We start from the raw sequence: 27,861 nt of genomic DNA, 5'->3' as shown, positions 1-27,861 counted from the left end.
CGTTCCTGACGCATCTGTGTTTTACTCCTCAGTAGTAATAGGACGGAGAGGAAGCTCATTTAACTTTCTCTAAAATTCCCCAAGGGAATCGTGTTTGCATATTTTTAAAAAAATAGTTGGCAGCAAGTTGCTATTATTAGATGTTAATAACTTTGCAATGTGATATGCCGGGCTCCTGCGTCAGCCTATACGCTCTGCACAGTGCATGTCAATTTTGAGCCAAAGCAGCATGTGATCCTCTTGCATCCTCGCGCGCACAGAAGCTGGGTACCAAACTCGTGACTGTAGGGAGACAGGTTACTCGCCGATTATATTCGCTCTGCATGCGATGGTATTAATTCCCGACATTATTTCTTTATAACGGCACAGGAGGTTCTACGCTGTTTGCATCAGTCAAGGTAAGGAAGGGCAATTAAGGTACGCGTCTGTCATGTTTCTCTATTCTATGGTTTTCACCATTGTGACAGAAGCGCTTTTCTTATGCATTTTGTTTTGAAATAGCATGCATGCTTACAATGCCAATCTATCGGTTGCGATTTTGTTGTACATCATCGAATCTAAGTTGCTAGGTAACAGGGCTAAGACTCACCTTGTCTAAAGATAAATATGGATACTAAAATACTACCTAATTTGCTAAATGCATGATACCTTTGGCTGTGTCTTGCTAGGTAATTGTGACTCTCCTTGGAAAAGATGCTTGTAGCTACTTGTACTGGGATACTGTTCCGATGTGTGCGTAACACATTAAAGGAAATTGCATTTTAACTAAAGTCTGCGTATTTAAGTTCATATTGAGTCAAGAGCGCATTGCTATGGGTTTGCTCTGGATGAAATATATTGCTTAAATAATTAATGTGTTATTGAGTGGCAGGGTAGTTTGACCTTGAAGGCAATTCATTTCGTGTAATACTTCAATGTTTCTTTAAATCAGTTATTGGTCATGTTTTTTAATCAATGCTATCCGCGCAGGGGCTATTTGAAGTCGAATATTCCGACAAATTTGCAATACGAAGTCCATTTGATGGACAAAATGACAGGTAACTATTTTGTCAGTCCTTCTAGTGTAGTCATCCGTAGGCTTGTCAAAGAAGCTCAATTTAATCAAAGCGTCGATTTAATCAAAATTAGGCTATATGTTCACGGTGTGATGTCACCGACAATTTAGTTACGAAGCAAAAGTTTCCTCGTCAGCATCGTACACACATGAGCTACATTCAAACACGCGAACAGTCGTATACTCGGAGCTGTAAAATATTTCTGTGGAGAGCGGAAGAGTTCGCTCCGTTCAGACACCTCCCACTCACGCATCCTGATTTCACTGGTGTCATGGACAGCCGGTGCTCGGAGGAAAATAGTTTTTTTCCAAGTGGCCATGATATTCTACATGGCAAAATGTCGTCTTAATAACAGTGGCACATATGGCAAATGAGTTTTAACTGATTTATTAAGTTTACCAGCTGTTAACAGTTAATTCTGCCTTAAATGCACATAAGTCTAGTGTAACTAATCAGTGTTATATGACACTTAGACTGATGGTACACTGTCTAGTAATTTATTGAATGATTTATTTGATTCATTCAAATAACAGATTGCTTCCCATTCCATACTGAAGTTGACATTATAATAATAAAAAAATGCTTGCACAGCATTGCTGTATTTTATTGGACTTTTGGGTGTGAATTGGGCTTCCATTGAACCAGTGATGGGCACTGAATAATGATCACGCATACAGAAAAATGGCCATGCATTTTACAAAACAGCCAAGTAATTAATTCAATAATTTAAAGTCATCACTATCGCATCAAAGCATCATGAAGAATCTGTTCATTATGGAAGCCAAAGATGATTACATTTGCATGGGTGGCAAAGGGATCATTACTGGAAAGGTATCCTTGTGAAGATGTGTCCTATTTTTCTGAGTTCTAAGGACATTTTCTGACCTCAGAAACAAAGGAATCTTTCCATCATCATTGCAGTGCCATCCACAAGCTTTTAAAAGTATGCATATTAAGCAGTTTTTTTGTCTTTCTAAATTATGTGAAATGAATGTGCCTCCTTCAGCTGTTGTAGACATATCAGGCCTCTAATTGGGTCTCATTACAATTAATTCCATGTTCTTAGCCACAGAAAACCAGGAGGTGTCACTCTGTCGGAAACGGGGTGAATGGCCAAGAGAAAGAAGGAGGGAGACCAGACAGGGAAGCAAGGCTATTGTAACTGGAGTTGCCTAGCAACCAGACAAGATATAACTGAAATCCATCTTTCATGAATGACACTTATTAGAACCTGCTCGATACTGATTTCGATGTGACGTTCTGCCAAGAAGAATAAAAAACTTTTACAAGTGCTCACCTGAGTATTGCCTTCCCGCAGTTATTATACCTACATACTGTAGGTCTATGTAGGCCTTCTGTGGCTGCACCGATCGGCGATGTCCGTACATTCGTCAATCTAGTTTATAACCCGCATATCCCCATTGGATGTTGCCACCAAAACATTTTGGAACAACAAATCATTTTATTTTTTAACAGACCGCATTATTTGACCATAAAACATGTGCACAGTAACCTAACAACTGACACCAGAATGGTTTACTAGAGAATCAACAAGGTATTCTACCTTTGCTACCAACTAGGAAGCCAGCCATCTGTTACACAAACTTAAAACATTCGCCAAACATCTCTGCTTACCCTCGCCAAACATGCAACGAGCTCATAAGCGAAATACGACACAAACATTCCAGAATACAACCACGATGCTTAATACAAATAAAACAAATCATCTGTCTCAGTCAGGCCTCCGTTTTTATAATCTAAGGTTAATCAGGTAATGTTACCGGTAACACAGTAAAGCAAATACAAGACAACGTACTTTAAATTGTACTCTGCATACGGTAAAAGTAATTAACTAGCCAGCAACAACTGTAATTGAATAAAATGTGATTGCATACCTTATAGTCGGTGATAGATTCGTTTATGCTTACAAAATTGCGTTTAGCAGATTTCGCCCTAGTCGCTTTAATCCATGTGGAAATGGTTTGGGCGCTTTCGAAAATGCGCGTTAGGCCTACTTCATTATTATTGCCTGCGTGTGATGGAGGAAGGAAATGTTGAAACCAGAGGTGCGCAACTCCGGTCCTGGAGGGCATATCTGCTGGTTTTTGTTCCAACCAATTACCTTAGTTTTTGTTTTCCGACAGCTCTATAACTTACGCTGGTTCACTGCTGTACTTAAGCACAGTAAAATCTTTGGGACTTGCAGCCTGTGGCTGTACCTGGTGTTGATAAAAATTTCAGATCAAGATATGATTGAAGTAATTATATAATTAAGAGTAGAATTTGCTCACCCATGATTTAAACCAACTACATTTTCAGGCATGGAGGACCCATCAGAGTGGACTTCATGGCAGTATATGAGGTGCAAACCAGCCCATGAATTGTGTGACAATAAAACAGTAAATCTGCCCATTTAAAGGCCAAGGTACTGCTGCGTGTGCGATGAATATTTTTTTGTTTCAAAGTTACCAATCCTGTTTTCCAAACAGATTTTTAGTAAGGGACCCTTAGAAATAGACAGTTTGCACTTATTCATTGTAATGCACATTTAAAATATTATTCTGTGTGTTTCAGTAACACATCTTTTTCAACCTTCAAGTAGTTATCTACTGTTTGAAGTTATTTTTTGGAACTAAATTGACCCCGTATGCTAAGCATATACAAGGTGTTCTTGCTTGATAGCAAGACAGGGGTGCACAACTTCAAGCAATTATCTCAGATTTAGCTCTCAGATTAATTCATAGACTTCACTGGTACACTCCTGTATTTGGGCACAGTAAACTCTTTAGGATACACTTGCAGTCTGTGGCTGTAGCTGGAGCTTATATAACCATGAGATCAAGATATGGCTGAACCACAGTAATTAAAACATAAAATACTCAAACATTACATTACATTATAGGCATTTAGCAGACGCTCTTATCCAGAGCGACTTACACAACTTTTACAAAGCATTTTTACATTGTATCCATTTATACAGCTGGATATATGCTGAAGCAATGCAGGTTAAGTACCTTGCTCAAGGGTACAACGGCAGTGTCCTTACCCGGGAATCGAACCTGTAACCTTTCGGTTACAAGTCTAGTTCCTTACCCACTGTGCTACACTCCGTCCTCAGATCGGCCTTTGTTGTGCACCCCTGCTTTAAATGAAACACTGGTGCAGAGAACACCACAAAATCCAGCAGGCACTGTAGCCCTTCGTGACTGGAGTTTGACGCCTGTGCCCTAGAACACAGAAAAGCATTAAAATTGGATCTGTTCATTCTTATTTTGGATAGCCAATCCAGTTGTAATGTAGTTCAGTGGTCTAGGGGTTTAAAAGTGAGGTTTTAACTCCAGTTAAGCATGCTGCAATTGACCCTTGGTGTTTGAGCTCGGAACGACAGGTATAGGAAAAACACATAGGCTTGGTCATTGTTTATGTAAGATGCTGTCATTATTTTGATTATGCAGTAATTCAGTTCAACAATAGTGGCTTGTATTATTCAATGGGGGTTCAATGGGGCACTATGTTTAGAATGCAGTGAACACAGAATGTGTGTCTTGAGTGTAGTGGATGATTATGGATTTTGCATGATGCAGAAACGTTATGGCTTTCGTGTATCATGCGAAAGACTGTACCTGACAGAAATGATCGTGTTTTGAGAGAAAGTCTTTTAGATTAGGCCCTAAAGTTGCCCTGAATCTGGTGCATGATGTTGAAGTTATAGAGCAGGGGTAGCAACACTGGTTCTGGAGAACCAGTCGTGTTTCTGGTTTTTCGCTCCATCCGAGGTCGATCACAGGCGTCTGATTGAAAATGAAGATCCTCAATATTCAGCCTGAATGGTCAATCACTGAGCACCTCTAATAACCCCTAATAATTAACCCAGTTGTACAGCTCCAGGTTTGCGTGGAGCAAGAATCAGAAGGATCTCTGGCACTTCTAAACCAGGGCTGTCTACCCCTGTCATGGTGGCTGAGGTGACATTTTGGATGCCACTTGCAAGTGAGCCACTGGTGCTGGTTGCTTAAGCACACAGAGAAGTGACATCAGGCTCTGCTCAGTCTGACTCACAGGATACAGACCGTGGGTATAAGCCTGCCATTGGCCGACTATTTCAGTCGGAATTCTCCTCCCCTTCCGCTATATGTGTGTTACCGTTTTTGCAAGGGCGCCATCGCTGCATCCTGGGCTTAGCGCCGCCCAAGACGATTGTGATTGTTTTAGAGAAATACAAACAAGCCAGAGCGTTTTTTTCCCCCCCTATACCGGAATGATTATGGGTTGAGCCAGACCTTTCTCCAGCGCTGGCTCAGCGCTGAAACGAAGTGTGGCGATAGGTTAGCCTGTGCGAGACTAGGCTCCGCTCGGTGCACGGGTCACAGGAGGCTGCGTGTGCCTCTGCGGAAGCTGAAGGCCTGCACAGCTGAGACCCGCTGTTGTCTAGGTGGGCCAGACGCCATCTTGAGAAGTCACCACAGGGAAGACTGCGGCGCTTCGTCCTCCGTGTGACCTCTGGTGTGTCATTCGGTTCTTTAATTTGTGCACACCGGCTGTGCACTGACACACAAGCATGCAAATATGCATCTCCTCCTCATTCAGCGATGGTAAAGCACCGGTAAAACAGTATCTATTCAAGCTGGGAGCCCCTGTGTGTTCTTCCCCGTATTGAAGGAGAAGCTGGCCAAAATAATCCTAAGGGTTTAATCTGCATGCTGTCTGTTATTTTAATCTATTTCTTCATAACAGTAGGGAATCTTTCATTTCAGTTTGTAATGAATGAACAAACAGAGTCCTTTAGCATGCATCGTGGGATTGCTTGACAAGCCAGGACAGCTTCTTCTGTATCTCGCACGCATTTCCTCCTTTTCACCCTGGACCAAACCAACGGGTTTCTGGATAAGGGGGGGCAGGGGCTACCAATCAGCTCACAGGATTAGGGGGTTTGTGGAAAGCTGGCAGAAAGTTAAGCTGAGAAAACCTTTCAGGAAGATGAACTTGCTGACATTGAAAAGTCAAAATCCCTCACAGAGAGAAATAAAAAGTCAGACAGTCATTTTTTGGTGCTTCTTTGTTTTATGAGGGTGTTTTTGTGAGGAACTGAGGGATGATTTCAAGACTGAACTGACAAATTGCCCTGATGTGTGCTTGGCATGCCCATTCACATGCACTTTCCTTTGGGTTTCACACAAATTTCACTTCATTTCAGAATAATGAAAAGTAAGTTCTAACCAGAATCATGTACTGAAGGGTACTTTTTTTTAAAAGCAAACTGCTGATAATATTTTAGCGAATGGAAATAGACAACCTTCTAAAAACCGTGACAGATTTTGACCAAAACATTTTCAGGTGTCTGACATAATCAATCTATTTAACATGGCTGTTAATTTACCTGAACCAGCTATATACAGGGCACATTACATAAAATAATATATAATGTGTCCTCTGCTATATAAAATAAATGTATTATTATTTATTATTATTACATTACATTCAGTGTATCACATGTTTATCATAAGCTTACATCATAACAAGTACAGAAAAGGAAAAGGTAACAAATAAAATGTTTAAAAAAAAAAAGTCTAATTTAAAGTTTTTAAAAGATGTGTCTACAAAAGCTGAGTGAAAGCTGTAGACATGATGCAGTTCACTGCTGGGGGTGATGACGACGCCCACTTTTATTACCTGGTCACTTTATAAGGCTCATTCAGTGAAGGCTCTAATGTATCAGCACTAAAGCAAGTGTATAGAAGCTGCAGAGAAAATCTAAAAAAATCAGAAATAAAATTAAATTATCTCTCTCTCGATCGGTGATAAACTAATTTTAAAAATGATATTCTACATAATTCAATTGTATGTTATTTATATTGCACAATTGCATTTTTAGACGTTTTCAGATATAGGCAAATGCTATGATGTCCTGTGCCGTATTCATCCAGAGAACGAGTGAACATTCTGAATGATTTCTTAATTGGCTGTTTTATTTGTCTTTCTCTCTCTCTAACAGGACTAAAAAGAAACAGGACTAGACGGCCATCTCCTCCCAAGTTTAGCACCTGTCATTTGACCCTCAAGCTAGGTGTGTCCCTCTCCCCCCTTCACCGGGTCAGACCCTCTTCTACCCTTGCCCCGTTGAGGCTTTTTTTCCTTTTTCCGCTTGCGGGTTCCACCAACACAAGGAGTCCCAGATGCCCAAGAACAGCAAGGTGACCCAGCGGGAGCACAGCAATGAGCCCGTCACCGAGTCCGTGGCCGACCTGCTGGCCCACGAGGCGGCGCTGGACTACAAGAGCAGCGTGATGAATGTGGGCGGAGCCGGCGGAGGCCCCGCCCAGAAAGGCAAGGGCAAAGCCAAGGACACGGACACCGCGCTGGAGAATGACGGCCGCCCGGCCTGGAACAGCAAGCTGCAGTACATCCTGGCCCAGGTGGGCTTCTCCGTGGGGCTGGGCAACGTGTGGCGCTTCCCCTACCTGTGCCAGAAGAACGGCGGAGGTGAGCTGGAGTGCCCTCTGCTGGCTGTTCTCTCCAATACATCAAGTCTGTAGGTTTTAGAAGTGGCTGACTGCACACATTTTCTTACGTCAGAAGAGTAATTCTTTTCCAGTTTAATTAGAAATGGGAAGTTCCAGTGTTGTGCAGAAATTGAAATGTGGATATTTGGCAATGCTGAGTTTTTAAAAAAATGTTTTATTATAAAAGGGGGACCCAGAGAAATATTCTTTCAGGGGGCCTAGAATTATAAATAAAAAATAATAAATCTAGCCTCCTTGGTGTTCCCTGTATGGAATAATCCTACAGAACCATGCATGTTGCACTCACATGATGAGTAGGATCAGGGGTGAGTGGCCAATAGGATGCTGACCTGGGGTGTTTGTTTTTTAGTGCTTCCTCCTTTCGTCACTGTTTGTACTCACACAACATGCTTTAGAGTGCTGAGCACGGCCTCAGACAACTACAATTGCGACTCAGACGACTGTCAATGCAGGACAGCTACACCTGCCAAAAGAAAAAACAGGGCCTTTGGTCAATACGCGGGTTACAAATACAGCACTGCTATTCATTGTGGCTAACCAGGCTGATTGGGGAATCTTATTTCGACCAATTGGTAATAGAATTATAATGCAGTTACATTATTTAAACATATATACAGAATGTAGGGTTTGTTCCACCTACTTTTGTTTTTATATTTGAACTCCTACCATGCCTGGACACTTTGTAAATACTTGATTCTTGGCTGTTGATGTACATTTATCATGCTAAATTCTTCTCACTTCTTTAAAAGTTGTACATTTACATGCCAAAACAAGCTGACCATGTAAATAAGCAAATAAACAACGTTCTTCTAATCTAGCTAGGCAATACACCAGTATTTCTACATACCACTCCTGGGGAGCCTTATGATTTTAATATTCTGCAGTTCTTTCCACAGTTACTAATCTAAAATTGTTAAAAAGTTACCTAATCTTTTTTTAAAAAATGTAAATCATATCAGTACTTCCTGTATGTAATGTTGCGTAACAGCTGCGCAGGATGTTACCACGTTTAGCTTTCATTATTTTGTCAATTGTCTTACGGCCACATTTAATTGCATTTGTGATCAAGCCGACCATGATTACACAGTAAAACTGTTTAAGTTATGACTGTCATTAATCACACATGAATCCAGAGGTGTTTTTCTGCACCACCCAGTGTCCGACCCCGCACCCTCCCCCCACCCCCCCGGATGGTAATCGCATCACATTGGTTTATTTTCCCCAGGTTTGAGAATTAAACCTATCAACCTGCAATTTGTGTGATCAGGAGAACAACTATCTTTCACACACCGGTTCGGAACATATCAGCTGATCGCTGACAATGAAATTAATGGGGCTGGTGGCAGTTTGAGCGGCGATCTTTACTCAGCCCTTTCCATTTGTCCTCAATTCGCCGGCAACATATCACACACACACACGCACGTGCCCAGACTGCACTTTGCCCTAAGTACAGATTGATTGCATTTGCCCGGAGGAACCCGGCATTTGTCAACCGATCGGATGACATGCTGTCCACAAGACATACAGACCTTGCCTCCGTATTCCCCCCTAAGTCTCCTTGAACGCCTTCAGTATGAAGAGGATTTTCACACATGTAGCTGAATGCAAAATAAATTCCAAAATAAATTTTACAGTATCCAATCTGCTATATGAAACTGGAACCACAGAATTGTATAAATGATGAGTTTTAATATTTAGCTTTTAATGTAAAAAAAAAAAATCCCGATGTTATTCAGGGATTATTTTGATGATTAAGAGAAAATGCAAGCATCTGGCAGAAATTCCTTTCACTATTGCTCTGTTCATGTATAGCCTTAACCTGAACTTGAGATAATGCACACAATGCAAGATAACTGCCGCACCCCAGCAAGAAATGGAACCCAAAACCATTTGCATTGTAAACCCCGTTCCCTAACTATTGCAGTACGTGGCCATCCCAAATTGTGCTTGCTCTCTAGAACAGTAGAAGAGACTTCATTCAGAAATCTGTTTGTGGCAGGAAATCAAATCCATTGCAGATATATTCCAAAAAAAAAAAAAAACGTTCTTGCAGAACAAACATAATTACATTTTTTTTGGCTGATACCTCAGTCCCATGATGCTGGCCTTTGTCCCCAGAGAGAGAGTGGAAGCAATTCAACATTTAGAATTTACATGATGCCCAGATTAGAATCTTAATCAGGGATTTCTCAAATCCCACATCGGAAATATCTTTATAATGCCTCTATTTTGGTGCCTGTAAACTCCTGGTCCTATTATTGGTGTGTATTGTAGGCGTACGTGTACGTGCGTGTCTACATGTGTGACTGAATCACTGGTGCAAATTGCCACAACTACCTCTAAGTGCTTTACTTCCCGGTTTCAACACTGACTTCAGCTGCTGACGATTTTCCCTGACAATTTAACAGCATGCATTTCCGTCCCCTTTCTCCCTCCATCTCACCAACCCCTCTCCACAAACTTTCAGCAACCTGCGATTAGTTTTAATTAAAAGCAGAGGAAAGCCAGATTGTACAATTCCTCAGAGAGGTGGTTTCTTGCACTTGTAATGATCAGCAACAACAAAAAAATAGCAGGACATGGCCACTTTTCCAAATCACTTCTCCGCACCCTATCTTATCTCATGTTGTAACAAAAGAAAACCTTGTTCTATTTATGTTTCTGTCAGTGTCGTGACACCTGGTGTCATTCCACTCATGCCAAAGAATAGCAACTTCATGGTGGTAGTGGCGTAGTATAATGATCTGGGATGTGATCTTCAAGGCTGCAGATTCGATACTCTGGATAAGAGCATCCGTTAACTGACGTGATGGAAGTTGGAAGGTGGGGGACAGGAACACTTTGAGGTGGTTTGTTCTGGCTGAAGTGGTCTGCCACCATGGCACCGACTCTGGGTTGACTATGACTCAGTGTGCTCTTCTGATCAATAGAACCGTTCAGCAACAGGAACAGGCTATGTGATTATGCAGTGAAATCTATACAGAGCCCAGCAGAGTGGAGTGAAGTAGAGGCTAGGCCCCTGGTTGGGGGAGATGCTAGATTTCTTACATCTTATTTTTATCTGGAATACCCCGTTGTTCATAGGCCCGTCTCACAGTTGTAACGTCTTCTATAAAGCCATATTGGAGGAGTACATTTCATAGGCAACCAGATGATACCCAAACCATGGAACAGCAAAAAGATCTGTTGCTTCTGAGGAGGTGATGCTATGCACTAGCTATATGGATGCTAGTTTTACACTCAGTGGCCACTTTATTACATACGCCTCTCAAGTACCAGGTAGGACCCACGTTTGACAGCAAAACCGCCTGAATGTTTTATGGCATGGATTCAACAAGGCACTGGAAACATTCCTTGGGGATTTCGGTCCATGCATCACAAAATTCCTGCAGATTTTTCAGCCACACATTCATGCTGAAAGCATCCCATTCCACTTCATCCCAAAGGTGTTCTCCTGGACTGAGATCTGGGGACTGTGCAGGCCATTGGAGTCATGTTCATGGAACCAGTTTGAGATGATGTGTGCTTTGCGATGATGGCACATTATTCTACTGGAATTCTACTAGAAGAGCAGGCAGGATGGATCCATGCTGCTTATGCCAAATTCAGACCACCCTACCATATGCTCGTCACAGCAGAAATCGAGATTTTTCAGACCAGGAAACGTTTTTTCCAATCTACGATCGTCCAGGTTTAGTGATCCAATGCCCACTGTAGCCTCATCCTCCTGTTTTTAAGTTGACAGCATGGTCTTCTGCTGCTGCAGCTCACCTGCTTATCTGTCTGGTGTGTTTTGCATATAGAGATGCCCTTCTGCACAACACTGTTATAAACAGCCATTATTACTTCAGTTAACTGGAGATGCTAACATAAAAATGTTAAGGCATTTTAAAGCCTTCAGACAGAAAATTCAGGCAATGTTAAAACTACAACAGAGAATAGGTGCCTTTCATTTTTAAAATATCACAGCATTGTTGCCCATTCTATTGGAAATAGATTGAAAACCCTGATTTGGCTTTTTCGGTGCATAAACGAGGGCCCTGTCCCGTCCTCTGCAGGGGCCTACCTGGTGCCGTACTTCATTCTGCTCCTGATCATCGGCATCCCGCTCTTCTTCCTGGAGCTGGCGGTGGGGCAGAAGATCCGACGGGGCAGCATCGGGGTGTGGAACTACGTGTGCCCGCGGCTGGGGGGGATCGGAGTGTCCAGTTTGATGGTGAGTGAAGAAACCCAGGCCCCCTGTCTGTGATCTCAAAAAAAACAAAAGAAAAAAAAAAGCATTATTTGTCTTCGGACCAATTTGCTTTTAAGCGTAAGGGAAAATTTCACCAAAAACAAAATTAGCCCTTTTCACTTTCCGCAGGTAATAAGAAAAACAGTAACAGAAAAGGGTAATGCCCTGCCTTTTTAAAATGGTGCCCGTTAGACATATCTCTCCTGGTCACACTGTTGGGAAGAGTTTCCTGTTTAAAAGTGTATGCACATCAGCCTGCACGGTCCAAGTGACTTATCAAATTCTTATCAATTTTAAAATCAATAATACATAGAGTACATGTCCAGGACGGGTACTCATCTTTATCACTCAAGCAAGTTGGCCGGCTAATGATGTTCTTGTCACTTGTGCTCTGTCTAGACGGTGTACAAAGCCATTTCATTCCTTCCCGTGTCTGCAACTCGCATTGTTCATTGTGGCCTTTGTCTGTGCTTAAGATGCTATTATATTATGGCAATACACTTGATGGGAATTGCATTTAAACGCCACGTTTGGAAAATCTGTTTTTCAGAGCACAACAGAAAAAAAACATACATTTATGGGAAAATCAACCAAGCTACATTGTTAAATATTACTACTGCGAGTAGTACAAGTATAGTGTATTACTACAATAAATCGGACAAGTTCTTCCTTTATTGCATTGCTTTGCCAAGGGGACAGCATAAAGCTATGCTCATTGTCTTTCTCCTGGCATGCACCAGTGCCTCTGAGGGCTGTCTGTTCATTTCAGGCTGTGCGGTGGTGCAGCCAGAAACTGACAGCTCTGGCAGAGCAAGCCACACAGAACTTGCTGGGTTGAAAAAGAAAACACGGAGCAGAAGCCTGATAGTGATCAGACTATAAATTGATAACTCTTGAATCCACAGTTTTATCAGCTAGAATTTGAACCTGAGCCAAGCGACACCTCTGGTGGAGAGCAAAATCTCAATTCCTGAGTATCTCAGGTTGATTTATGGAGGTATCACCGAAACTATCCCCCTCCCATCCATCCCCACTTGAAAAATACACTTTGGTACACGTAGTTCATTTGCAGTATAAGAAGGGTAATACAGTGTTGAACTCTTCATGCAATAAATGGGCCTCATTTCCCCAAGAAAATCAAATTCTGTTCATGTACTTCAGAATGAATGGGTCAAATAAAGTAAATAAAGGTCACTCACAGATATACTGTATTTCATTGGAAAAGGTAACAGGAAAATAGGCAGCAACCACGACTACATCAGAAACACCTTGAGCAGCGCTGCAGCGGATCACATGACTGCTGCATCAGATAAACAAGCCTTCCGTTGTTGACAGTTGGCCGGCTGCAATTAGACGAATCGATCGGCGGGGCTGAGGGGGTGGCAGGCGCTATGCACTCCGACCCCCCCCAGGTGCTTTCAGGTGACCAGGTCAGGTCAGGTCATATTGAATGCGGATGCTGGGCTACGCCAAGGGCTGCTGGCAAGCTGAGCGGTGGGGATGCGTCCATCTGCACGGCTTGTCTAAAAATAAGCCTAGCATTAGCATAACATGACTTCCTGGTGCCAAGTCTGAGCAATACCCTGGCTTTGACATACAGAGATGCAGCCCCCTACCAATACACACCCTTTCTGCATGGGCAAAGGGGAAAAAACATTTAATGAAAATCTTTATTTCAGAAAAGATGCTACGGGTTCTGAGTGTGGTCGCGTCAGGTGATCTGCTGCACACTGTGCCCCCCCCACCCCCCATCCCATCCCATCCCATCCCAAAGGCGGAGCTTTGTCTCCATGGATACACAGCTGCATATTAACCGGAGAGTGGGACGCGGGGGCATTCCAAGCCAGCCCTGCACAGGCCCTTGCAGGTTCTCTAAGTGGAACATGAGGCCTTCTCCCGGACGGAGTCAGCGCCTCGCTGGAGCGGAACCTGACTGAACGTGGCACCGGGAAGGCGAAGGGCTATAAATACCTCTTAAAAGATTGCCGTGGAGAGAATGGAGCTCAATAATTCATTGAAATCCCGACTGCGTGCAGCTTCGACTAGACCCTTATGAACACCGAGGCCCTAAATAGCCACAGATTTAAAAAAGGACTGTGTCTGAGCACAAACAATTTTTTTTATTGATGGTCCGCTACTTTTTCAAAAAGAAAGGCATCCAATCCTCTATCACTCTGTCTCTCCTTAACAGAACAAGCATAAAAATGTCCACGCATTCCCAGACATGCATAGGTTTGTGAGTAATGCCTTTGTCACAATCTGTTTCTTCTGAGAAGGTCAGCTTAACATCAAAGCTCTGTGATGCATGCACAGAACAGTGTGCAGTATGTGCGATCTATCTGGTCTCAATAGGAATATATGACTGTGTATTTTAAAAATTCAATTATGAACAAAGAATGTATCTTCATTGTATGCCAAAATGTACTCCCTGCATATCAACATATATTGCTTATTTCCAGTTTAACTGATTATTTGACGGTCGCCCCACCTCACATAAGAAAGCTCCACAAGAAGAAGATCAAATTTGGGTGAGGTGGAAGGTGATTACACCCCCCCACCCCCTACCGCCTACCCATCGGTGAATGTTACAAATATAGCTCAGGGAGTCTGGGAAATGTACTTTCAGAAATTCAACCTAGGTGCATTTGATTATGGTGTAGTGCATCCATGACTCTTTAGTCCAATAAAGGTGTAATGTATTAGCTGAACTAATATGCATTAAAACTAGCTAATTATATTTTATTGCTCAATGACTGCTACACGATATCCCGGAATGACATTAAATTAAAACCATTCAAGCTTACACTAAATATTTTAATTCACACTACTCACAAACGCTTTTCATATTTTGTATTTGAAAGATTTATGTGGACGTCCATAGACCAGCACATCAACAAGCCATTATATTGCTGCCAGCTGTTTGGGAGGCTGGTCATTGATGGACAATGGTGGTTTGTGGGATGACTGTAGTGGTTTCTGGTGTAACCTCTGACCATCAGTGATTCTGGGGGCTGACTTCAGCAACCTCACTACTTGATTACTTTGTTTTTTAATGGTACTTAGCACGTGGGGCAAAGTACCTCCAGATCCTAAACAGAGGGATTAAGGGGTAACTTTGGAAAGCTGAGAATATGAAAGCAGTATTCTCATGCAGTCACAATTGAGGAATTATTTGTCGGCCAACGTTTTTTTCCTATGGCACAGACATATGACTCGATTTTAAAATGCAGCATTTAGAAGAGCAGCTTTCTGAAAATTTGTCAGCCGAGTCTGTGCTTCAGACAGCGACGAATTAAAAAAGGATGTTGGATTCTCTGTAAAAAAAAATAAAAATAAAATAAACATCCTACCGGAACTCTGGATTACCTTCCGGTCACACGGCTGTCTTTTTTGTGGGAAGCGGTGGACTTTTCCGATGGCGAGAGATATTCCCTGACGGGCCTCTTTCCCTTGCAGGTGTGCGGCTTCGTGGGCCTCTACTACAACGTCATCATTGGCTGGAGCATCTTCTACTTCTTCCAGTCCTTTCAGTATCCCCTGCCCTGGAGCGAGTGCCCAATCAGGAGGAACGGGACACAAGCCAGTAAGTCAGGCTGCCAGGCCGAGCCGGGCAGAGTTATGCTGGAACATGATACATGGCTCACTTCCTATGGGTCAATATATGGAGAAATACGATATCCAAAATGTGATGAATATAACTTATGTCAGAATATATGGAATATATTACAAAATATATTTTCTTACCCACTATTTCCCCTCTGATTATTAAAATTGAGAGATAGTTCAGTGGCAGCTATGACCTCATGGATCCATATATGTGGATATTTTAAATCGATTCATCTCTACGAATGTGTCCATCAAGGGACAAGAGATTTGGGATTTCTCCTTCCTCTCTTTCCACTCTCCTTACTCTTTCCTTCCCTCCTCCCTCCTCCTCCTCTTCCCAACCCCAGTCGTGGAGCCGGAGTGCGACAAGAGCTCGGCCACCACGTACTTCTGGTACCGCCAGACGCTCAACATCACCAGCACCATCGCCGACAGCGGCGGCCTCAACCTGCGGATGACGCTGTCCCTGCTGGCCGCCTGGTTCATCGTCTGCCTGGCCGTCATCAAGGGCATCCAGTCCTCCGGAAAGGTAAGGACCCCCACTGACGGCTGTGCAAAGATGCAAGACGGCACAAGGGTTAGTTTGCTGACCGTCTGGAAAACAGTCTCTGTTGCACAATGGTTTAATCACAAGTCAGCCATCTTACACTGTGTGACACTGGTCACTGAGATGGCTGTGAAATACTGTGAAAGTGGTCTGCTACTGGTCAGTAAACGTGTCTCACTGTGGACTTCTGGACCCTCTTCTGCTGTCTGAAGTTGAATGTAGACAGGTCTCAGTGTAAAGTCCCACATACCTTTTCCATGTACTCATTCAGGGCTTGAGGGTAACCGAGCACCAATCTCAGTCAGGTTAGTTATCTCTGCTCAGGGAAAATTTTAAATATATGATTGTGAGTTACATTGCCATTGTCTGGAGAAAAAGGTTCATTCTACATGCAGTAAAACACAACTATTGTCTTCATTAAATCCCAATGCTCGCGTCATCCTATGTCCACACATGCATTTTAAATTACACTCAGGAGAAGTCAGGGCATCGTACCCATGTTTATCTGATCTCCGGTGCATTCTCCTGTAAAGGAAAGTGAGGCATATATTCAGTAAATATTTGAGCCTTCAAGGTCAGGCGCTGTGCGGCTGCTGAATGATTCAATATCCCTCAAGTGTAAATAAACCTGTGCATTGCACCCCAAGCAGGGAGCCAAGCAGCGTGACACGTCCCCTTCTGTGCCTCTGATATATAAATAAAAAATTCCAGAGAGGGTACCACATCCATCCTGTGAGCAAATGTGGGAAAACAATGCAGTCCTTAGAGGTTTGTAGAAACTACTAGAACCTGTTTGAGCCAGATAGAAAATATTTAAATAGGGACCGAGTTTGGTTACTTCGAAGGGCCAAATCTTATGGAATGGCTTCAAAGAGAACAGTGCATTATGGTGCACTACCTCACAATTATGATTTTATCAGAGCTTTAAACTATTCTGAGAATGAGCCTCTTCCAGTGGAGAAACTCTTACAGATACAGATACATACAGTATACAGAAATCAGTTTGAAAAAGAACATATGTATTCCTTCTTACACCCAATTACTACACTTTAAAAGTCTCTTCACAATATTCAAAACAAATGGAAGTAAGATATTTCTTTCAACACTTAAACCCCCTTTTTCCCCATACTATTATGTCTTTCAAAATAAAACTGAAAAGAAAAGAGAACCACCCTCAGGGAAAGTATTTGGTTGGTTACTCCACCAAGCTAATGGCTTCTCTCTTTTATCCCTAATAAATGTATAATTTAGAAAATTATTTCTACACCCAACATGACTATGCCCCTGGGATGCGTTTTCATGAGAAGGAATGCTAAGATAGCATATCCATGGTAACGCTGTTGTGTGTGTCTCCCTGACTCCGTCCACCCCAGGTGATGTACTTCAGCTCTCTCTTCCCCTACGTCGTGCTCTTCTGCTTCCTGGTGCGTGGCCTGATGCTGAAGGGGGCCGTGGACGGCATCGCGCACATGTTCACCCCCAAGGTGAATCCTGCTGGTCATAGTCATCGCATGTTCTACACCAGGGCTGCCAGACCCTGTACCTGCTGATCTCCAGTCCTGTCGGTTTTCTTTTGAATTGGCACAACTGAATATACTAACTAGCAGCTCAATGAGATCTCTAGCTGTTGAATGAGGTGTGCTCTGTTAGGGACGGAGTGAAAACCTACAAGACGGTAGATCTCCAGCAAAAGGGTTGGGCAGCCCTGTTCTAGACCTTGCTGCGAGATTTTATTGATAGTGTCTCAATCGTCATAATTTCCTTTTGCAAGTTAAAAAGCGATTACAATGCATGTCCTGCTTGAAAGTATGGCGGCTGTCCCCCTCTAGAGGCTCACTGTGGGAAATCACTCCCAAAAATGTAACTGTAATTCAACCTGCTTATAGGAAACCGCTGTCCTTGACTTAAACAATGCAGTCCAATATTTACATCTCAAAACATGCAACCAATCCAGTAAATCCAATTAAAGTAAATTAGATAATGTTCTGCAATTTCCAAAACGGTATTTGGTGGACTAATACCCGAGGTTACTTTTGCCTATGTCCTAACATCAAACAGACTTGCTGACCAAGGTTAATCTACCAGCAGAATCAAAAAGTCCTGGATACAGGGGTGGCCAGTACTTGTTTATGGGATTTGCCAGCTGTGATGTAACTAAACCGCTAGGAGTTTTTGAAATGTTTAAATTACAATGAAAACAGCCTTCTGTACATGACTGCAGCATGTGGTGCCTGGTCAGATCAAGTGCTACATCAGACAAATACAATTTAGAAACTCCTGTCCAAGTGAAGGTACTGTAGTTCTTCAGGGATAAACTGTCTGTGCCATCTAATGGAGACATACCTAAATACATGCTACAAGGGTAACGGTTTCTGATGACATGATGATCCCCATCTCCCCCTGTCATTACATTACATTACATTACGGGCATTTAGCAGATGCTCTTATTCAGAGCGACTTACACAACTTTTTACATAGCATTTACATTGCATCCAGTTATACAACTGGTATATACTGAAACGATGCAGGTTAAGCACCTTGCTCAAGGGTACAACAGCAGTGTCCTACCGGGGAATTGAACCTGTGACCTTTAGATTGCAAGACCAACTCCTTACCCACTACGCTACACTGTCCTTCCCTCCCCAGCTGGAGAAAATGCTGGAGCCGCAGGTGTGGCGCGAGGCCGCCACTCAGGTGTTCTTCGCCCTGGGCCTGGGTTTCGGGGGGGTCATCGCCTTCTCCAGCTACAACAAGCAGGACAACAACTGCCACTTCGACGCCACGCTGGTCTCCATCATCAACTTCGTCACCTCCGTGCTGGCCACGCTGGTGGTGTTCGCCGTGCTCGGCTTCAAGGCCAACATCATGAACGAGAAGTGTGTCATCGAGTGAGTGTGCGCCCATCAGTGCTGATGACACATTGGTTCCTCCCCGCTGTGTGTTCAAGGCCCTGCTGTGATAACCTGCGTCATATCCGGGCCAAATTTATCAGTAGAAACTAAGGTCATTAAGGCCTCATTCAACCAAATGCGTTATCATTCAATGACCTCAGTAGATACCGATATGTAAATTTCATTACTTGATGTGCTTGCGTAATGGGGAATTCACACCGATATTCTAACTGAAACTGTTCAGGTGAAGAACTTGGTAGGACTGCCACCTTCTGGTGAAAACAGTAATGTTATGCGAGACTTTTTACATTATGTATATTTCACATGTCCAATTCAAGACAACCTGTGTACTTCTGACCTATGCGAGGGGTTCTTTTTCTCAACGCACTCTAGGGGCTGCAGGAACGCGGAGAGGATCCTGGGCTACGTGAATTCGAACGAGCTGAGCCACGACCTCATCCCGCCGCACGTCAACTTCTCCCACCTGTCGACCGCCGACTACGCCGAGATGTACGGGGTGATCAAGACGGTGCGGGAGGACGGCTTCGCCAAACTGGGCCTGGAGCCCTGCCTGCTGGAGGACGAGCTCAACAAGGTGCGCCCGCCCCGCCCCGCCCTCAACATGCCCCGCGAGCGGCTCGATGAGGAACCTGTTCACCGGGTATCCAGGGGGAACCTCTCCCAAAAGGCTACGGCGGTTGTGCTGCCGAGGCGATTAAAAGAATCAGGTTTTATGCTTTGCTGTAAAGTCTGATGGGAAGCCTGCCAGGGCAGGCAACCGTTGAGTTGCCATTTCCAGACAAGCTGTTATGCTGTGTTGGTTGAACACTAACCGCTTGCCAGCAGCACAGCCCAATCAGCTGCTCTGTTATTGCACATTTGTCACACTGAATGGTTTCAGATCGTTAGGCAAAATGTAATATTAGGCAAAGGGAAACCGAGTAAACACTATACACATTTTGAAAATTATTATTGCATTTATTTAACGAACAAAGCTATCAAACACCCGTATCAACGGGCAGGAAAAACCTACCAATATGTCTGAATTAAAGCAGACTTTGTTCTGCAAAGAAGAGGTGGCTAAAATTCCTCCACAGCGATATGAAAGACTGATATCAAATTATAGGAAGTGCTTGGTTCCTGTTATACATAACATTTTGTCTAAAGATCTGAAACCATTCTCTGTGACAAACATGTAATAACAGAGGAAATCAGGAAATACTTTCTCATGGCACTCTAGGTCTGTTTATCACCTTGATTCCGTCAGTTCAGTTCATTCCGCCCAGTTCTGAGAGTTGAGAAAGCTGAGAAAGGGGGCTAGAAAAGGGTTGAATACCCATGTTTTAAGTCAGGGCTGCCCAGCCCGGCTCCTGGAAATCTACCATCCTGTAGGTTTTCATTTAAACCCTAATTCGGCACACCCAATTCTACTGATTAGCAACTCGCCCCTCATTCAACAGCGAGAGATCTCCTTGAGCTGCTAATTAGTAGAATAGTAGAATAGGAGTGGCAAATTAGGGTTGGAATTTATACACCTACAGGATGGTGGATCTTCAGGACAAGGGTTGGGCAGCCCTGTTGTAACCCACCACCCCCACCGGATGTTCACCCCTCTTTTCTCCCCCTCTGCATATAGGCGGTGCAGGGGACGGGTCTGGCCTTCATAGCATTCACGGAGGCCATGACCCACTTCCCCGCCTCCCCCTTCTGGTCGGTCATGTTCTTCTTCATGCTCATCAACCTGGGCCTGGGCAGCATGATCGGCACCATGGAGGGCATCACCACGCCCATCGTCGACACCTTCAAGGTGCGCAAGGAGATCTTCACAGGTGAGGGGACCCCACAATTTCAAATGGTGCTGTTTGTGTTTGCCCTTTTTTGGGCAAAGATTCAGCAGAAAAAGGAAGGACATTGGCCCTGCAAACTTCTAGTGCTGTGCAGCATCTCTGTCAAGTGTTCAAAAAGTCTGTCCCTTCGATAATTATACATATGAAAAGGGGTTGGATAGACTGCACATTAATAAGCCTGCCTTATGGCTGAATGGTCAAGGTGCCCAATTAAAATTTTGGGTGTATTTTTATACGTAAACCTTTTCCTTTTCCAGAGAAAATTGCCTCTAAGCTCCAGTTGCTCATACACATTAAATGTAAATGATGGGCAGATTTTCATAGCTCTCCCTGAGCTTTCTGCTGTGGTAGAAATGGTGCCAAAAATAATTCAAAAATGATTATGTGAAATTAAAAAAAAAACATAATTGTGTATTTGAGTGCAAAGCCGGAGCCATTTTGTTTTGATGTGTCTATCCCAAAATAAAAATCCTTTCACAGCATTAATGCTCTTTTTTCTCCTTTTCCTTGTCACAGTATGCTGCTGTATCCTGGCCTTCCTCATTGGGCTTCTGTTTGTGCAGCGGTCTGGGAACTATTTTGTCACCATGTTTGATGACTACTCTGCTGGCCTGCCCCTCACCATTGTGGTCTTTTTAGAGAACATCTCAGTGGCCTGGATTTATGGCACTAAGAGGTAGAGTGTGACATCAGAGAAATCTAAGATGCAATCACTGTGATAGAGCATAGAGCCACAGGGTGTGGATCAATGTGACATCACATAGATCTGGGGATCAGTTCAGTGTGACATCACAGAGCCATAGAGGGTAATGTAGCCTGCTATCACAGGGTACAGTGTGACACCACAGAGCTCCATGGTGTAGTTCAGCATGGTATCACAACGGAGGTCTTCACAGGTCCAAAATGTCATACATTACATTACATTTATTTAGCAGACATACCTTACATCAAACAGGCTCCTTACCCAAGGTAATTAAATACATGCATACCTTTTTTGTCACTCAGGCCTCTGGTATTTGGGTTCCAATCAACTCACAAGGACCACATATCATTGGCCACAGGATGTGACATCACAGAGACCCAGGGTGAACCTGGACAAACACCACAGGCCAAACCTGCAAAGGAATATGTTAATTTTTCTCCCTTCCGCTCTCTGTCTCAGGTTCATGCAGGACCTGGAGGACATGCTAGGTTTTCGACCCTACAGCTTCTACTTCTACATGTGGAAGTATGTCTCCCCCCTGTGTCTGCTTGTGCTCATTGCCGCCACCGTCATTGAGATGGCCATCAGCCCACCAGGCTACAACGCCTGGGTGGAAGACCTGGTGAGTGCCTACGTGTCACAACAAATCAATGTGGTTGCCCAAATGTGTATTAGTCGTGTATGCGTCAGCCGAACAGTACTACTCAGTAACAAAAAAAACCTTGGCTCTGACTAATCGCTAGCATGTGAAGCTGTACTGTCAAACCATGCTCCAGCCAATCCCAGCCAAACCTTTTGCTTATAACCCCTGCCCCTGAATTGCACACCCTCTTAAGAGCTGTGATCCAGGAAATAGCTAAAACACTGCAAATCTTGCCCTTGTCAAGAGATGTTTGTTGAGATTTGTTGACAAAGATCCACAGTGCAGATTCGCTGATGTTTATGTTACCTGGAGAGCCCGTCTGATTCTGTTGAGCCTGGCTTGTGCCTGCTGTGAGCCCATTCAGACACTGTGCTGTAGAGCAATGAATAAATGGTGATACTCTTCATCAGATCCAGCTTCTCATCCCTCACCTCTGTCCCCTCCAGGCTATGGAGCGCTTCCAGAGCTACCCTCCATGGGCTCTGGCCATGTGCTTCGCCCTCATCATCGTCGCCATGCTGCCCCTCCCCTTGGTCTTCATCGCCCGCCAGTTCAACCTGATGTCCGACGGCTCCAACAAGCTGTCCGTGTCCTACAAGAAGACCTGCATGATGAAGGACATGTCCAACCTGGAGGAGCAGGACGAGACCCGCTTCATCCTGAGCAAGAACCCCAGCGAGACGCCCTCCCCCATGCCCAACCACCGGTCCTACCTGGGCCCCGGCAGCACGTCCCCGCTGGAGATGACCAACACCGCCCCCAACAGCCGCTACGGGACCGGCTACCTGATGCCCATCACGCCTGAGTCAGAGCTATGATCTCATGCCTCCCCCACACGCACACACCCAGACGCACGCATACACACATACATGCACATACACACACACACAGACATGCATGAATGAATACACACACACACACACACACACAGACATGCACATGCATACGCACACGCACACACACACACACACACACACAGACATGCACATGCACACACACACACACACACACCAGCATGTCATTCCCCTTACAGAGAACAGCAGGGGCATGGCAGTGCTCCTCAAACCTTAACCTCCCTACAATTCAAGGCCTTCTGCTGCCACGGGACGCCCTGCTCTCCTTTCCCCCTCAGATATTAAAGCAGACGTCCCTCACGCACCCAAACACAAAGGCAAAGTACCTGGCCAAAGTATGAGCACATCGCCCGTGAGCTTCCAAATCATACAGTCCATCCAAATCAATGAGTGAAAGGGAATGCCATTTGCAAGGTGGAACGGGGGACCAGGGCACGGGGGGTGGGGGAGTGAGGGGCTCATTTTGGGGAAGGACTGGAGAGGAGGAAGGAGGATGGCTGGTACCCATATCCACAGGAGTCAGATGTTCCCCATAGACCTCTGATGCAGCACACTGCAAAGTTAGGGGAGATTAAGGTGCATGAAATGTTGCAACTCTGTACCGTGGCAGAAGGTGTTCAAGGCAGCACAAATTTTTACCAGGGGGGACTTTTGGCAGGAAGAGGGTACAAGAAAGGGAAGGATGGAAGAAAGGAGAAAGAATCTTCAAATCCTTTTTTCTTTCCCTGAACATAGCTGTAAAATATCATAAATAGGTAAATATGTAACCTAATGTTAGAACCTATATAGTGGGAGATTCAATGTAATTATCCACCCTCATTCACTAGACACAACTATTCCAGTATCAGTAATACAGGAATGTATTACAGTACAGTATTTTTTTATTTTTAACTAACATCTTATCAGGACACACTTATACCACTGAATAGTATCACTGACTAAACTTGACTTCATCCATTCAGGCAGAAGCTCTAAGGTACTACAGCACTTCCCCACCTGAAATTCAAATATGGAGCTGTCTGCTGTGTCACTGTGTCTAATTACTTGGCCATTCTGCTCTCCCTCCTGAGGTTATGGAATGATGGTACACTGCTACAACTGACCAATAAGTCTAGCATTGATGTTCTATTAAAAAGTCACTGTTGACTAATGACACAGCACCAGAGCTTTCAAACTGCTGTGTATTCCACGCTCCGTTGCTCAAATCTGGGGGACATTGAGCCCCCACTGAAACCAGTTAAAGCCAGTCTGTCTCCAAAACATTGGTAAAATTCTACTTAGAAACCCTCAAGGCCACTTTAATATACTGTATTAATACAACGTACGTGTTATTACAAGGCATCACAAGGAAAGAAAAGGGAAAGAAAATTTCAATTAAACAAAATCCAGCTTTCAGCCTTCCGTTGTTTAAAGATGCAAACAGAACTTCAAAAGAGATACATTTAGTCACTCACCTTTTGGTCTGTGGTTTCCTGGTCTCCTCTTTCTTAGGCTAAGACTGTACTCAGAGACATGGGACCATTACAGGAAAACAGTGTTAGAAATACACACCGAACACTACACACAGAACCAATGGAGTCAGCCAGATCAAATGATCAAGTTAAGATTTGTGAAAAACCACTGCTTGAAGCAATGGACTCTTTTTCACTGCATATTTCATTTGTTGAGCTCCTACTACATAATTTGTTTGACCAATATTGTAGTTTTGTAAGTGTTATATTATATAATATTATATTTTTATGTGTAAATATGTGTCTGGGTGACATGGACATGTGTCTAGGTGACATTAAGTTGCTGCTCCCCCCTATTTATTCCTTCTATTAAAGCTGTGTGGTATGCATATACAGCAAGGGCCATCATGGCTCAAAAAAAAAAAAAAAAAAAAAAACAGCATCTCTGCTATCAGGAAACACGTAGGTTTGTCAGTAGCGTAGCACCTCTGCTTTATGTATGATGTCAACCTTGTGTATACTCTGTATAGAGCAGGTACTGACCCACAGCTGCCTCAGCTAACTCAGATAGTCATTATATTCAGTGGTGGATGAGGAAGAGGGGGATGAGGAGGAGGAGGAGTAACTGGGGTCCCACATCAGGCCACTGTTCATGAAGCTCTTAAAGCAGTGATTCAAAGCACTATAGAGGGAATTGGGGGGGGGAGGGGGGTGTTTACTTACAGGCTCCCATTCTTAAATGATAGGAGAGGAGGTGTTATACTCACAGAATCCAGAATCCTCCCTGAAGTTTTAAAAATAATACAGGATTAGTTCAATGCTTAAAAGTGACAGTAGGGGCTCTTCCCAGTATTGCCAGTTTCAAAAACTGAGATAGCAAGTTTCTGGGCCTCAGAAAACAGTGAGTTCAGCGTAGAGTTTGTCATTCACGGGTAACTCAACCTGTCACTGGGTTTTCAGAAAACCTACTGAAGACAGAGCTACTCAACCCTGACCTGAATGAAGAGCATCAGTGTTTGAAAGCTTTTCTTCAAGCCAGACCTGGAACCGCTTGACCAAAACAAGTGTTAGTGATTTAAACCAATTCTGGAAACAGACACTGGGTTGTGGCGGCCCAGGACAAGAGTTGTGAAGCTCTGCATGACGGAGATAGCAAAAGTAATCACAGTTACAAACTACAACCTGAACATAATCATGTATAACTCTGAAACAAGAACTGAGTGAGGTGGGTAAAGGAAGACTCACAGTCAGTCGTCTGTAGGCGAAGCTGTACTTATTAGGGGAGAAGAGATGGCCACTAGATGTCAGTGTTTGTCACATAAAGAGGATTCTGCACTGCACAGCAGTCACTCAAAAGTTCTGGAAATCCAAATGTTAAGAAAAGTTAACCAAAGACACCAAATAATTCCTGTACGTCACATTCCACTTTGGTTTGAAACAGGACCAAACTTATTAACACAATGTTTTAAAATGGCTGAAAAGTGGGTCCATATTGATGAGGGGATGCATTGAAACACTGATGTTCTTGTATTTGCACTTACTGATTTGATTTCCCTTGGGTCCTTATCAATGCTTTGAGAATCGCTGCTTTTCCTGAATGAGGTCTGTGGTCCCTTCTACATACAGACACACACGCACACCCACCCACCCACAAACACACACGCACACGTAAGCACACGTACACACACATACACACACACACACACACCCTCCTTGTGACCTCGCAATGACACAGTACACAAAATGGTCTCATACTGTAGGTGCCTAAACCATAAATTAATCTCAGCTCTTTCATGCCCAGCACAGTATTAGATGCTGTAAAAGCTTACTGTAGTGTTGCGATTGTTTTAGTATCTAATGGTTGGAGATAACCAGTTTGTGCACTTTACTATAGACAGGGGCACTGGAGTTGCATGGCTTGTCTTCATGAAGTCCAAGTCCTGCATATCCTGAATCGCTCTCATGATTGTGTCAAGTTATTTACATTTTGTGTTTTTCTCCTCTGGAAGTTCATTTAGATGCACAACGATATGAAACGCCCGTGTCCACAAGCACACAATATACTGGACTAAAGTACAGCTGTCATAAGCGATGGCTGCAGCACAATAATGAGTAAAACTTTTAACTTAAATGTAGCAACTGCACAGCGATCTACCATGCAACTAATTTAGAAATTAACTTGAGTTTGTGTATAAAATGTATAAGCCTTTACCACAACCACAATGTCACCTTCAACTTCAATCCTTAACCTTAACCTTACTAGTGCAGTTCAATTGTTAGCTCACAATATTTAAATGGTATTATATAATAATATTATATAAGATCTAATATAATCACACTGATAAATTGGCTGCTATTAAATATGACCCTGTTATGGCTTGAAGCTGGAATACATAGCACACAAATTGAAATGGCACACTTGCTGACAAAGTGCACAGCACCATGGCGTATCAAAAAAGAAAGAATGTGGCACAATTTTCTTCCTGATAAATATATTTTCGATGGGCAGCATTTTTCATATAAATATGGACCAAATGAATCAATATGAAGTAGCTACAGATTAGACAGTACTGAAAATACTGACAATGGTTAGACAGCACAGTAGACTCTCCATGTGATCCTCCGGGTCCTTAATTTAAAATAAGAAACATAACTTTTTTTTTTTTTGGTCCGTGATATAGCGGCAATAGTAGAGTTACACTAAAATTGAACATGCTCACCTATTAACCAATCATTGTAGTTTTTTGATGTGGAGAGCAAATATTTTTGATTGCATCAAAAAAAAAAAAAAGTCTGACAAAGTGACTGACAGCTTTTGTTGAACCCATTATGGGGTTCAAGAAACCATCCTCTCCAATCACTTACAGCATCCAATCACAATCCTCAATGTTCACACTCTCTCACAGCATCCAATCACAATCCTCAATGTTCTACGGTTCTGAAATCAAAAATGAATGACAATGGAACTCCAGAGCCTCTCTCTTGCTAGCTCAAAAAAAAGGATCGCTATTAAAATGGGAAAATTCTCTTTTAGTTAACTTAATTTTTTTGTTAATTTTTTAAATGATTGCTTATTTATTTTTTTATTGTGATGCTAGAAGCCATGGTATTAATGATAAAATCAAGTACTATATTTGTATTATTGTATATTTAAACTGTATATGTCATTGTACATTATATTAACAATAAGGACAAAATAATGGTTATGATGCAAATATTTTCATCCTGTGCTGTATATACATACATCATATTTACAATTTTGTAGTTGGCATACCTGTATCTCCTTTTGTGGCTGGGGAGGTATCTTGGGAGTGGACAGGTTTGTGTTTTATGTTTTATGGGGGAGGGTCTGTGTCCTTTATTCAATGTAGTTTGTGTGATTGTGTGTTGTTGACTTTGCACCACCTCTATAATCAGTCCCTGCAATTTCCCTCAACAACTGCATACGGGAATATTCCTGTATAAATCAAGGTATTCGTTGATTCAGCAGTTTAAATATATATATATAT

The 27,861-nt window shown here is 43.1% G+C and overlaps 1 protein-coding gene across 1 annotated transcript; it reads left to right on the top strand.

The window, feature by feature from the left end:
* On the top strand, nt 1-27,848 carry LOC135237993 (sodium-dependent neutral amino acid transporter SLC6A17-like). The gene is made up of 12 exons (XM_064305597.1): nt 1-398; nt 7,048-7,535; nt 11,635-11,792; nt 15,267-15,393; nt 15,764-15,945; nt 17,337-17,447; nt 18,610-18,851; nt 19,257-19,449; nt 20,491-20,683; nt 21,218-21,377; nt 21,864-22,026; nt 22,494-27,848. Exons 2-12 carry the CDS (start codon nt 7,229-7,231, stop codon nt 22,863-22,865), a joined length of 2,208 nt encoding a protein of 735 aa, XP_064161667.1. The 5' UTR covers nt 1-398; nt 7,048-7,228; the 3' UTR covers nt 22,866-27,848.
* The last annotated feature ends 13 nt before the right edge of the window (nt 27,849-27,861 follow it).

The sequence above is a fragment of the Anguilla rostrata genome, chromosome 13, assembly GCF_018555375.3.
Source record: "Anguilla rostrata isolate EN2019 chromosome 13, ASM1855537v3, whole genome shotgun sequence".
NCBI lineage: Eukaryota > Metazoa > Chordata > Actinopteri > Anguilliformes > Anguillidae > Anguilla > Anguilla rostrata.
Note: the sequence above shows the minus strand (reverse complement) of the source record. Positions and strands in the feature narration are given on the sequence as shown.